We start from the raw sequence: 14241 nt of genomic DNA, 5'->3' as shown, positions 1-14241 counted from the left end.
TAACACAGAATAAGTGATTACAAGACAGTAAAAAATATGGATGTATTTGGAGGTGCTCCACGTGTGCTTGGTTACCCACGTCCAGTTCTGGTGAAATGTGGAACAGATGCTGTTCTTAAATGTCAGATTGGTGGAGATCCCCAACTAGATGTGATCTGGGAGCGGAAAAACGAGTCTATTCTTCCTGAGGGTCGTTACCGTATTACTCAAGATGGCAAGGTATACAGCCTTTACATCTCTGGGGTGATAATGGAAGATGCTGGTCAGTATATTTGCCGAGCTAAAAACAACATTGGGGAAACATATGCAGCTGCTACCCTTAAAGTGGAAGAAGAGCCCCAAGAGCTCCAACAAACACAGCCAGCCCCACCACCACAACAAAATGAAGTAAAAGTGATTCCACCAGAACAAGAAATCAAGATTATGAATCAACAACAGGATGGGGTGGTACAGAAAGCAGACCCATTCCAAGACAACAAGCCTCATTTTCTGATCAAACCTCTTTCTCTAAGAGTTGACCGTGGAGAAGATGCTGCATTTTCCTGCAAGCTGTCGGGTGAGCCTTTACCGCAAGTGGTTTGGGAGAAAGATGGTAAACAGTTGAATGAGATCTATGAAAGTTCCCATTACCATGTGGGCCAGCAAGATGGTGGCTGGTTCCAGTTGAAAATTTTCAGAACAAGAGCCCCAGATGGAGGCGTTTACATGTGCAAAGCAATCAACAAGTATGGAGAAGCGATGACTGGAGCTGTGCTCCTGGTAGAGCCCATTCCAGAACAAAGAGAGGGAAGCAAGACAAATGGCTACACCAATGGCCATTACTCACCACACCAATCGAGAGCCAAACACTCAAGAGACCCTCACTTAAATGTGTCGAAAGCTAAGAAGTTCACAGTCACAGAAGGCAAGCATACCAAATTCCGTTGCTATGTCACAGGAAAGCCTAAACCAGAGATTGTATGGAAGAAAGATGGAGAGAATATTGTGCCGGGTCGACGATTTCTAATTTTTGAAGATAGAGAGGGGTATTACACCTTGAAAGTACTGTACTGTAAGCAACAGGATACAGGACTCTACATATGTGCTGCCTCAAACGCACTGGGAAACACTCTGAGTGCTGTGCAACTGTCAGTTAAAGGTAACTCCATTTTTAATTGTCAAATATATTTAGTTTTTTAATTACTAACATATCTGTACCAAACAACTAACATATCTCTGGGTTCTCTGACAGTTCAGCCCCTAATCAAAACATCCTTACTTCTTCACTAAGAATCTTAAAACTAAAATATGGCTAAAATGATTGTCTTGGTTGTTTTGTGAGTTGTCATATCAACATTATCTCCCATTATGAGTTAATATATGTTGCTGTGTGCTTAAGACTTAAGGTTAGCATATAATTAAAATATGTGATTATGGCATATTAATAACACTGATATACCAAGTTCTAACTAATTATGTGTTTTTGTGTGTTTATATTCCCAATATGTTAATAAAACATTGGTTGTAGTGTTACTGTAATGAATTCCTTACTCTTTATGACCATAGTATAACAGTGACTGTCTGACTTTGTGGGTATATATTTAGTTGTAAAGTCATGCACTGAGCAATGAATTCGATGAACACTGACCAATGGTCAATGCGTGATGAAAGGTGAGAAAAGCCACAGAGCTCAGTGCATTCCTGAGTGACAGCATCACTGCAATCTTATCAACAATGCAATGGGGCATAGCTTACGCTTTGTAGTGTGCAATTAAGCCTGTAGGATTATGTTCTTTCCTAGTAACTGGATGACCACAACCTTTTTTTTTAACCACTGTCCTTGGCCTGCCACATCCCAGTTGAGGTATAGCCTAATTTTAAATTGTTTAGTGCATAGATATATGCATAGTGTGTTTAGATAATTAACGCTTTGTTGTTTCACAGTGCATCTGCAGTGTGACTTGTTTTAATCACTTAGCAAACTGCAATTATTAAAAAAATGAAAGCATTTCTTATGATAAACTTCTTCCGTTTATAGGGCCTCCGGTCCGATTTAAGCGAGCTCTTCTAGATGCGGAGGTCAGGGAGAGGGATGTTGCTGTTCTGGAATGTGAGGTTCCGGAAGAGTCCGTTTCCACGGCATGGTACCTGGAGGATCAGAGGCTGCAGCCAGGAAATAAGTATAACATGGAACAGAAGGGAACACGGAGAAGACTAACCATACAAAATGTTGGGGCAGATGATGATGGAGTTTACCTGTGTGAGATGCCTGATGGTGGAAAGACTATTGCAGAATTGGCAGTTAAAGGTACAGTACAGAGAGAATCTTATTAGGTTATCAAAGTTCACATGTTAACGCTTTCAGCTAAGTAAGTTCAACACTCTTGTTTTTGCTTCAAGATAAGTGTGAGAAGCACTAAAGAGTTTGCGTTGCAGTTTGATATACAAAGATCTGGCTAATTTATTTTACACCTTTTTCTGGTAGGTACAATTGTGAAGAAACTTCCACGGAGGATGGAGGTGATGGAAGGAGAGAATGCAGCATTCTTTGTGGAGGTAGAACAAGATGATATGGATATCTGCTGGTTTAAAGATGGACTGCAGTTGCAAGAAACACATCAAACCATTATCAAGTCTTTTGGCAAAACCCACATCCTGGTTTTTGTCAATACATCATATCAAGACTCAGGCACGATCACCTTTATGGCAGGCAGATCGACAACAAGCTCCAAACTCAGAGTCAAAAGTGAGAGAATACACACATGGCTTTGTGAGGCACACAAGTTATTTTATTTAAAAAAAAGAGATTTTTTGAAAATAACACATTTAATGTGTGGAATTGAATATTTAGTGTCTAATTTAATTTGTTTTCATTTAGCTGCTCGACACTGCCCACCCATCTGTCCTGTGAGTGTCCAAATGAACACTGACTGTTTAAATGGTGCCATCCTTTCCTGGTCAGCATCACCTAACTTGCAAAACTCTACTAAGTCAGTGTATGTGCTAGAACATCAGGAAGTGGGCTCTCAGGAGTGGCAGCGATGCCTGACAACAGAGACAGCCACTTCTGCTGAGGTCCTGGGTGACAGCGTGCCATGCGAGGGTGATTACCGTTTCCGTATCTGCTGTGTTAATAAATATGGCAGAAGTGGACATGTGGAGTTTCCCAAAGTAGTACATCTGGGTAAGAATAAAAATTTTACATTTACATTTTTAACAATTTTACATTTCTGTCAAAAAGTATTTGCATTATAAACACATCACTCATAAGTTTCTGGATTTTTTTTTCTCATTTTGTCTCTCATAGTTGAGGTATACCTATGATGAAAATTACAGGCCTCTCTCATCTTTTTAAGTGGGAGAACTTGCACAATTGGTGGCTGACTAAATACTTTTTTTCCCCACTGTACTTACCAAAAATACCCTTCAGGTTTGTATAGAACATGAATGTCTCCAGTGATATTAGGCTTGGCACTTTAACTGTACAGGATGTCATTTTAAACTTTTCATTTGCATGTATTCATTTAGCACTCACTTTTATCTTTTAACTTACTTACAATAGACTATCAGGAAGTGGGCTCTCAGGAGTGGCAGCGATGCCTGACAACAGAGACAGCCACTTCTGCTGAGGTCCTGGGTGACAGCGTGCCATGCGAGGGTGATTACCGTTTCCGTATCTGCTGTGTTAATAAATATGGCAGAAGTGGACATGTGGAGTTTCCCAAAGTAGTACATCTGGGTAAGAATAAAAATTTTACATTTACATTTTTAACAATTTTACATTTCTGTCAAAAAGTATTTGCATTATAAACACATCACTCATAAGAAACCTATAAAAAGAAGGTAGAGATATAAGTGTGGCAGGTACTACTTACCAAAAATACCCTTCAGGTTTGTATAGAACATGAATGTCTCCAGTGATATTAGGCTTGGCACTTTAACTGTACAGGATGTCATTTTAAACTTTTCATTTGTATGTATTCATTTAGCACTCACTTTTATCTTTTAACTTACTTACAAGAGACTTACTGTACAAGTGAGGAAAATCACAAACAATTTGTCTTAAGAGCCTACAATATTCATAGTATAGAATGACAAAAGTTTTTTTTTTTTTTTGTACATGTACATTAAACTTTTACGATAACATGAGATAATGTCTTCTATTTTATTATCTGCAGCCCCAGGTCCAAAGATCAAAACCCCTCTGAAGAATGCTGTGGTGACTGAGGGGGAGGATGCTGTGTTCTCCACTGAGCTCTCTGCTAACTTGATTGGCACATGGTTCCTGAACAGCCAGCAGCTGCAGGATAGTGGACTCTTCTCCATCACTCAGTCTAAAAACCAACACACTCTAAGGATACATCAAGTTCCTAATGTGTACGATGGAGCTGAAATCACCTTCATTGCCACTGGCGTACGAGATTCAGCGACCCTACAGATTAAAGGTCCGTATTTACATGGGTGATTCAGATTTATTTTATTTTTTTAGATTTCAGTCATGTCTGACTAAATATGAAATGAAATGATGAAATGATTGGAGCTGACCTGCATATGTCATCAGATATCTGTAATTTAACAGAAAGTTCAAGTTTTGGTATTTTGATTAAACTTTATATGGGGGGAAAAAACTGACACAAATGCATTGACAAATTCAATTTGAAATGAGATCAATATGCATTTAGAAAATGGATAGGGTGACTTTTCATTTCAAGCTAATTTGAAATCTGTATAATGCTCGCATTGATGCACTCATATTTCTAACCAATACTTAATTGCATTACTTTCAAGATTTATGACATTGACAGTCTCACAGAGAATTCTCTATGTCCTGTTTTGCAGCACCTGAGGAGAAATTCTTACCAATGTCAGAGATGGACACCAAGAAGACCACTGAGGTGGGAAATCCCATTGTGCTGTACTGTGAGGTGTCCCATCCCACAGCCAACGTTCAATGGTTCAAAGATGGACAGGAGCTACATGTAGAGGAAGGTCTGAATATCCAATCAGATGGCAACATGAGGAGGATTGTCATTCAGTCAGCAGAGTACTTTCATTCTGGAGTCTACACCTGCCAATCAAACAATGACATTCTCACATTTAATGTAAATGTTGAAGGTAAAAACTATATGCAATATTTATTCCTAGTATAACATTACAACTGTAAATGGTAAACCTGACCATTTTAACATTAAATATAACAAAATAATTCACCAAGACATAGTTGTGCCCTGTTTATTATAATTTTACTGTTTATTTCCACATGCTGTGTGCATGGTTTAGTGCTAGATTCATTGAAGGAATTATGTAAGTCATTATTATTAATGAGTCTTTATAAATAGGCATGCATGCACGTGTGATGTGAATTTGACAATCCTGAATATTCTGTGCCAGATATTGTGTGTATTATATTTTATGGTTAATTTAAATGATTAAAATGCTCTTCTTTTTCCATCAGCCCCACCTGTGTCATTTAAAGAGATTATGCAGGAGGAGAGACAGAAAAGCGCTATGGAACTGGACCCTGTGGTCCTGACGTGTGAACTCTCCCGACCAGATGAACCTGCCTACTGGTTTAAAGATGGAGTTGCGGTTCTTCAGTCAGACAACATCACCATTCAGTCTGAAGGCACCATGAAAAGACTTATAATCCGTTCAGCGGCACTGCCAGACGCTGGGATGTATACTTGCCAAGCAGGCGACCAAACCATGTCGTTTTCTGTCAATATTAAAGGTAACAGTCGAAATACTGGTTCTCTATTACTATTAGAATCATATTGCATATGAAGAATGTTTTTAATATGTTTTTATTCCATCGCCTTACAATCTAAGTTGAGTCACAGTACACTGAGATTACAAAAAAAAAATCTAACTGACAATGTTGACTGGCTTACATCTAGAACCTCCGGTTATAATTGTGGACCCCAAAGATGACATCCACATGGAGCGTTATGTCTCTGAGGAGGTTGTCCTGAACTGTGAGCTCTCTCGATCAAATAAAAGCGCTATGGAACTGGACCCTGTGGTCCTGACGTGTGAACTCTCCCGACCAGATGAACCTGCCTACTGGTTTAAAGATGGAGTTGCGGTTCTTCAGTCAGACAACATCACCATTCAGTCTGAAGGCACCATGAAAAGACTTATAATCCGTTCAGCGGCACTGCCAGACGCTGGGATGTATACTTGCCAAGCAGGCGACCAAACCATGTCGTTTTCTGTCAATATTAAAGGTAACAGTCGAAATACTGGTTCTCTATTACTATTAGAATCATATTGCATATGAAGAATGTTTTTAATATGTTTTTATTCCATCGCCTTACAATCTAAGTTGAGTCACAGTACACTGAGATTACAAAAAAAAATCTAACTGACAATGTTGACTGGCTTACATCTAGAACCTCCGGTTATAATTGTGGACCCCAAAGATGACATCCACATGGAGCGTTATGTCTCTGAGGAGGTTGTCCTGAACTGTGAGCTCTCTCGATCAAACGGAGAGGCTCACTGGTTTAAAGATGGTCTAAAGCTCCAGGAAAGTGAGAATGTCAGACTCAGTGCTGAAGGCCCATATAGGAGAGTAACCATTCTCTGCGCTTCCAAACTGGATTCTGGAGAGTATGTATGCGACACAGGCGGTGACTCTGTATTTTTTCAGCTCATTATTACGGGTAAGTATCAAAGGATATGTTTCTCACTTCTTTATTGTTATTAAAACCAAATGTTTGTTATATTCATTTCATATACAGCTGGAACAACCTTTTCCTCATTATAGAATTTGTCAAAAACCAGCAGCATGCATTTTTTCATGTTTTGTCAACCATTATGCACCTCTTCTAAACCCAGAGGCCCCGGTCCGCATTGTGTCCCCCAGAGAGTCAGAGGTCGATGTGTGTATACTGAGCTCTGAGAAGCTGGTCCTGAGCTGTGAGATCTCCAAAGCAGATGCAGAAGTCTGCTGGTTTTGTGATGGCATGGAGATAGAAGAGAATGATATCTTGAAATTGGAGGATGAGGGGATTTACCGCAGGCTGGTGATTCCCTGTGCTACCATTGATGATTCTGCAGAATATGTATGCGAGACTGCAGATGACTCTATCACATTTTGGGTGAAAGTAGAAGGTAATTTTGTGTAGTTTTTATGTACCAGGGTCCGAAATTAGCCAGGACTCTGGGTAGAAATAGTTTTTCCCCTTATCTAACATTTGATGTATTTCATAATATTCTATTTTAGGCTTATAGAGGTTTAATATTGGGGTTTATTGATTTAGGGGGTTAATTTTCTTTATAAGAATTTTTATAAAGAATATGTATATATTTATATATACTTTTTCCACAGAGCACCCTGTTAAACTTTCTTGTTCCAAGGAGACAGGCAGCATTACAGAGAGTTTTGCTGGTGAACCTGTTGTCCTAGAGCTTGGCGTTTCCTGTGATAATGCAGAGGTGTGCTGGATGAAAGATGGAGTGAAGTTGGAAGAGAGCAGCAACATCACAATTACGGAGAACGGCCTCGTACGCAAGCTTACTATCCATTTTCCAACTTTGAAGGATTCTGGGATATATACCTGCAATGCCATAGATGACACAATGGATTTTAAAGTCAAAATTACTGGTATGATGGTAAACCATTATTTCTATCATAGTTTTTTTAAGTTATTAGTCCTTTTTTCTGACGGTTAGTTTAAAAAAAAATGTTTATCTGTATCTCTTCCAGAGGCACCAGTAAAGATCCTGAATAAAGATCAGATCAAGAGTGAGCACAAGGTTGCGTTATATGATGACGTTGTATTGGAGTGTGAGCTGTCCACAGCCAATGGTATAGTCAATTGGTATAAAAATGGAAGCCCTATTAAGGAGAATGAACGCTTCTGTTTTGAGGAGGAAGGTGCCTTCAGAACGCTGGTCATTCTCTGTGCAGAGCTGCAGGACTCTGGAGAATATATTCTTGATGCTAAAGATGATTCGATTTCATTTCATGTCACAGTACAAGGTAAAAAATGTCTTTCAGTTGTGTTGATGTGAACCTGTGCATGATCCCAAAAGCAAACAAAAGTCAAAATAACATACTTTTGATTAACTCAGAGCCATCAGTAAAGATCATTGGCAACTCTGGTGATCCTGATTATCAGGAAATGGTGACAGGAGATGATCTCATCTTAGCTTGTGAGGTTTCTCGAGCCAATTCACCAGTTACGTGGCTATTTAACAATAAGCCATTGGTCCCTGATGAGCGCACACATATTGAAAGCAGTGGAACACTCCGGAAACTGACTTTATCCAACATCCTCCTTTCTGACTCTGGGAAATATATGTGTGATGCTGTTGATGACCAAATGATAACCATTGTTAAAGTTCAAGGTACTGTATTTATTTTCCTTTCCTTAATGTAATAACTGTGTTTAAGAACAAGAGGCTTATGAAATATATTTTATCTGATTTATGCAGAATATACATTGCTGTTTCAGTCAGTGACTTTACACTCATTATTTATTCTATTCTTCTTCTATTACTTTATTTAAAAATACATTAGATACACAATGACTTAAATACACCTCTTCTGCATGTTTTTAAATTACATTAACTAATGATAAGTTTGTCCACCTAATTAAAATCATGTGGTGTGACCAATGCAGTCATGTGGTCTAACTGTCTTGCAAAAATATTGAGCAGAAAAAGAAAAGAAAATTGAGAAAATTTTACCTTCATTTTCAAGGCAATGTTAATTCAGAATGTAACTTGTCATGTGGTCTGACTCCCTAAAAACCTAAAAATATTTATGAATTCATAATTCATTATATTTATAAAAAATTACTTTCTACCTTGAAAAATATATTTAAAAATGTTTTTTGAAAATTATGACTAAGATATGCTATTACTTGCTTGATGGTTACACCACATGACATTTTAATTATTAAAATAAATCATTTCTAGAAAATGGCTTACATTTCTTAGCATTTGTTTTAAACTGGATTTTTTTTTTAAATTAATTGTGGACAGTGTTCATGTTATTGGCCCATTTACCTGAAAAACATAATGAAACCTTATATGCCTTATGTGTTGTATTAATCTCCAGAGCCTCCTGTTGAGTTTCTCCACAAAGAAGAGGCGAACTTGGTCACTGGTTATGAAGCAGAGGCTGTCACTCTTACTGCCATGGTTTCCAGACCCAATGCTATAGTACGATGGCTTAAAGACTGGACTCCAGTCAGTGATGAACGTTTCCACATAGCCAGCCTGGGCCTGACCCGTACTTTCACCATCAACCCATTAAAGAAACTTGATAGTGGAGAGTATACATGTGATGCAAACACAGATGAGATTCACTTCAGTCTCCTGGTCAAAGGTTGGTAACTGGAATCAAACGTTTGCTTGTGACAGAGCAACGTAACATTAGCATTGGAACTCATTCAACATAAAATAATAACCATGAACCTGTGTGTGTTATAGACATGCGTATTAAATTTGTGAAGTCACTGGTTGACACAGTGGCCCATAAAGATGGTATGGTAACACTTTGCTGTGAGCTATGCAAGGCCAAAGCAGATGTCCAGTGGAAGAACGATGGAGTGGAGATCATTCCCAGCCGTCGCTTCTCTATCCGTGCCAATGGAACAGAGAGGAGTCTCACAATCCATCGTCTCACCAAAGAAGATGCTGGAGAGTATGCTTGTGAGTCCAAAGATGACTGCACCAGTGCCAGATTAAGGGTAGAATGTAAGTGTGAAAAATTTGAAGTTTTGAAGATAAAACACACACACACACACTTAGTCAATACTATCCACTTGCTTTGCATTTTCAGTGCCCCGTGTGGTGGAATTCCTCACAGAGCTTCACAATACCACTGTCATGGAGGGTGAGGATGCTACCTTTAAGTGTGTGGTCTCCCCTGATGATGTTCAGTTGGTCTGGCTCATGGATGGAGAACCCATCAAACCCAGTGATCGCTTCTATATTGAACAGAACAGCCTCTGCCATACTCTAATAATCCGGAAGGTCCAGCTTTTGGATTCCTCTCGGATCACTGCAGAGGCTGAGGGTATAATTTCTAAAGCCGGCCTCAAAGTCCAGGGTAAGTAAATAAATGATTAATTTTAATGATTAGTTCACCCAAAGAAAAGGATCTGTTATCATCTACTTACCCTAATATGTTTCAAAACAAGTCATGGAGCTGTCCCTTTTGAAATAAAAAAAAAAGAACAGTGATTCACACTGCTATGCTCCAATTAAAAACAAAACATAATAAAACTATAGCAGTATGATTTTTACACTGTATTACTTTTTTATTTTCTGTTCATTATACAGTAAACACACACACACACACACACACAATGACAGAGACAGGCATTATTTCTAAAATAAAACATTAATATGTGTATGGATCAAGATTTGACACAAAAATTAGAGGGACATTTTTCAGCGAATACCGATTTCAGTTTTTTTATTTATTAATTTTTTTTTTTTACAAATGTTAAAGAACTTGTTTTGTAAATTCATGGCTTTGTAACATTAAACTTTTACATTTACATACAGAGGCACAGGTGTTGTTCACAAAGAGAATGGAGGCAGTGATGGCTGAAGAGTTTGGAGAGGCTGTATTAGAGACAGAAGTGAGTCTGGAGTCTGGAGAGGTGCAGTGGATGAGACAGGGGGTGGTGATCCAGCCAGGACCCAGACATAAACTCACACAGAATGCCTGCAAACGTATCTTGACCATCACTAACCTCAGCCTGTCTGATCGAGGCACTTACCGCTGTGAGACTCTGCATGACCGTACACAGGTCAAACTCAATGTGGAGCGTAAGTGGCTAAGAGCATTTTCAAATATTTGGTACTTTAGCCTTAACTATTTATAATTCTGCTGAAACAACATACAATCTGTTGGTGATATTAAATAAAATAAGGCACCTAAGAACTTGGCAGTCATTTCAATAGGAACATCAGCTATTACTGGTCTTTGACCTAACAGTTCTGAAATTGTCTATACATGAAGATAATTTTTTATTTAGTTTAAGATTGACTAAATAAGCTCTGTTACAATTTAAAGCGAGGAAGATTGTCATACGCAAGGGACTGATGGACATTGAGACATTTGAGAGAGAGACTGCATCCTTCGAGGTGGAAGTTTCTCATGCTGATGTGGAGGGTGTATGGCAAAAAGATGGTCTGCGTGTCAAACCCAATAACAACTGGCGTGTTAGTTGCAATGGACGAGTACATGGTCTCACCCTCTCCAACCTGACATTAGAGGATACTGGTAGCATTGTCTTCTCTGCAGAAGGTCTGAGAACTACTGCCAGACTGGTAGTCAAAGGTGGGTATAAAAAAGTAATACTAAAAAACTCAAACTAATAGTATATTTCCAAGTTTAGGGGCTCTTAATATTTTTTTACAGAACTGGCAAAAATAACAAGCATTTTGCATTACATTTTAGAAACACCAGTGACGATCATTAAGAAGCTGTCTGATGTCAGATTTGAGGAGGAATCTGCAGTCATTTTGGAGTGTGAGTTGTCTAGGCCAAATGTGGACGTCAGATGGCTAAAGGTACTCCTGAATTTAAAATAAAAAAGGCACAGTACCTGTCTAAATAGGTTTTCATTCTTTCTCACTGAGCTGCATTCTCTCTATGAATCAATTGGCAGAATGGGTTGGAGCTGAAATCCAGTAAGACTTTGAGGATGTATTCCATGGGACGTAAACGCTGTCTACAGATCTTGGAATGCAACATCAGTGACTCGGGCCTTTATACTTGTGAAATAGGTGACCTCAGCACTTCCTGTAAACTTGAGGTCTATGGTAAGCTTTTTCACTTTATTCTTTCTTCCCTTTCTTTCCCAGCTTGTTGCTTATTGGAAACATTGAGAAAATGCACACTAGCAGTAAAATTCCCCTGTTGTTTTAGAGAGGATTTTATTTGAGACTAGACATTTTTTTTGCTCAGTTAAGTTTCTACTCAAAATTCAAGACAGACAATAAAGTAGAGGCTCACTACACCCTGTTTACTTACCACAAATTTAGGAAGGTTATCTAGACTTTAAACTTGGCATAAAAGCAAAACTGGCTATATGTATTTTCTTATTGTTATGGTTTTTGTGAATGACCATTTTTTGGAAAAGTCACAAAGCAATACACAGATATTTACTAAAAGTTTTTATAACATTTTCTCCACATTGCGCTCAGAACATGAATTAGAGATCATAACTGGTTTGGAGGATCTTTGGATTAAGGAGGACCAGAATGCTGTCTTTATGTGTGAGCTGTCTTTGGAAGATATGCCTGGGGAATGGTACAAAAATGGCAGCAGGATACGCCCCACTAGCACCATCAAGACTCGTACAGAGGGTGAGGATAAACTTATGTGGATAAACTACAACTAATCTTGTTTTGAAGTGCTTCTGTGTACAATATCACACTTTTAAATTATACTTGAAAAATAAATTAATTATTTTTCTTTTACCTTTTAAACAGGCACAAAGCACTTCCTGCTTATATGCAACGTCAAGCCAGAAGATTCTGGAGAAATCAAGTTTGTTTCCAAACAAGTGCATTCAATTGCTTATCTTGAGGTTGAAGGTATTGTACAAAAGGTGTACTTTAACTGAATAGGATTCTGCCTTCATAGTAAATAAAAAGATAATTTAATTAAACCAAAAATCTTTTGTCCATATCTATTTTTACAGAGCTTCCTGTAAGCATTGTCCGTCCCCTCAGGGATCGCACGGCACTGGAAAAACATCGAGTTATTCTAGAATGCACTGTATCGTCCACAAATTGTGATGTCACTTGGTACAAAGGGGATCAAGAGTTGGAATCCACAGAACACATGGAAATAATACAAGAAGGCTGTTATCATAAACTTGTCATCCACCAGGTGGCGCTGGAGGATGAGGGAACCTACAGTATTGAGGTTGGGGAGCACACATCCACAGCCAAGCTGATGGTGGAAGGTGAGTATGGTGTGAATTCAACTGCTGACTATATATATAAATGACTTTAGTATGCTAATAGAATAGGACAAATGATTAAGTCAATATTATGAAACACACAGCATTAATATTCATAGTTCAAGCTTTTTTCTTTTTAACTTCACAGCCCAGTCTATCCTAGTGGTGAAGGATATAAAGGATATGGAAGTGAGAGCTCCTGAAATGGCTTGCTTCCAGTGTGAAGTGTCCGTGACCCTCATCAAGCCTCCCATCTGGACTTTGAACGGAGAGACCTTGCAGTCAGGGCCCAATGTCCGAATAGAGAACCAAGGGACTGTCCACAAACTGACATTCAAAAAAACCAGCTCTGACATGAGTGGCACAGTCAGGTTTACCACAGGGAAAGCCAAGACTAGTGCCAAACTGACAGTGCTGTAGAAATTATCACATACATGAGGACAGTATAAAAGAGGGGAATACTATACTATATATATATATATATATATATATATATATATATATGGATGTGTGAAAAAACGTCATGATTTAAACCTGATGGTTGTCAGTATGGAATATCCAGTTGGAACAGAATGCAGTAGCAAGCAAGTGTCATTGTAAACTTAAGATGGACATTGGAAGTGTTATAAAGATGCACAGTGTTTTTATTTTTTATTTTCCAGTACTACCATTAAATGACTGTAATACAACTCACTCATGAATGTTGATAAAGAAGAGAAAGTATGTTGTGTTATGTGGATGGGACACTTTTTATAGTATTTATAATCTTTAATATTTTACAGAATAGAATGACAGAACATTCTATTTTATAGATGCAAAAGTGTAATGTTTGTTTAGAATTTTCTGAATTTTGTTAAATGAAAGTCAGCAATAATATTGAAGCTAATGTGTAATATAAAACCATGTTCAGGGTAATGATGATATAGTAGCTGTAAACAAGAAAAAGTAAAAATAAATAAATTTTAAAAAGTCATAAGATGCCCATCTGTCAAAAAATGGTGTTCATTTTGTGTCTTTAATTTTAAATTTTATTTTGAATTCTGCTGAAAGAATAATTCATTAGAAAGGAGAAAGTCTCTCACAAGAATCAAAAACACGTAAATATAGGTACGTTATCACAGTACCCTTACCCATTGTTGTTGTTGGCTTTTTTTTTTTTACAAAAACAACAGCAAAAAATCATGAAACATTTTATTGAAAGGCATGCCAAACACAGTGCGATAGACAGTTTGAAATATAAAATCAAATGTAAAAGTACATCAAACAGATTTACATAGTAGTAGTGACATAATGAGAAGACAAAGGAGATCATTCTTTGTTC

The 14241-nt window shown here is 38.0% G+C and overlaps 1 protein-coding gene across 1 annotated transcript; it reads left to right on the top strand.

Moving 5' to 3' along the window:
• The first annotated feature begins 36 nt into the window (after positions 1–36).
• On the top strand, positions 37–13385 carry obsl1a (obscurin like cytoskeletal adaptor 1a). Its single transcript, XM_016273643.1, has 23 exons — positions 37–1138; positions 2018–2287; positions 2465–2725; positions 2858–3163; positions 4158–4424; positions 4819–5094; positions 5435–5710; positions 6372–6644; positions 6820–7095; positions 7313–7588; positions 7691–7966; positions 8059–8334; positions 9050–9319; positions 9424–9690; positions 9776–10045; positions 10507–10773; positions 11021–11287; positions 11408–11520; positions 11619–11772; positions 12157–12318; positions 12445–12549; positions 12657–12923; positions 13069–13385. The coding sequence occupies exons 1-23, from the start codon at positions 37–39 to the stop codon at positions 13338–13340; spliced, it is 6549 nt and encodes a 2182-aa protein (XP_016129129.1). The 3' UTR covers positions 13341–13385.
• Positions 13386–14241: the final 856 nt, after the last annotated feature.

This window comes from Sinocyclocheilus grahami, unplaced genomic scaffold (genome assembly GCF_001515645.1).
Source record: "Sinocyclocheilus grahami isolate Dianchi unplaced genomic scaffold, SAMN03320097.WGS_v1.1 scaffold80.1, whole genome shotgun sequence".
Taxonomy (NCBI): Eukaryota; Metazoa; Chordata; class Actinopteri; order Cypriniformes; family Cyprinidae; genus Sinocyclocheilus; species Sinocyclocheilus grahami.
This window is presented reverse-complemented; position numbering and strand designations above follow the sequence as displayed.

Coding starts and splice junctions, on each gene's coding strand:
- obsl1a (XM_016273643.1), top strand. CDS start 37: ATGGATGTATTTGGAGGTGCTCCACGTGTGCTTGGTTACCCACGTCCA. Junction 3,164..4,157: donor TCCCAAAGTAGTACATCTGG/GTAAGAATAAAA, acceptor TATTATCTGCAG/CCCCAGGTCCAAAGATCAAA. Junction 12,550..12,656: donor TGCTTATCTTGAGGTTGAAG/GTATTGTACAAA, acceptor CTATTTTTACAG/AGCTTCCTGTAAGCATTGTC.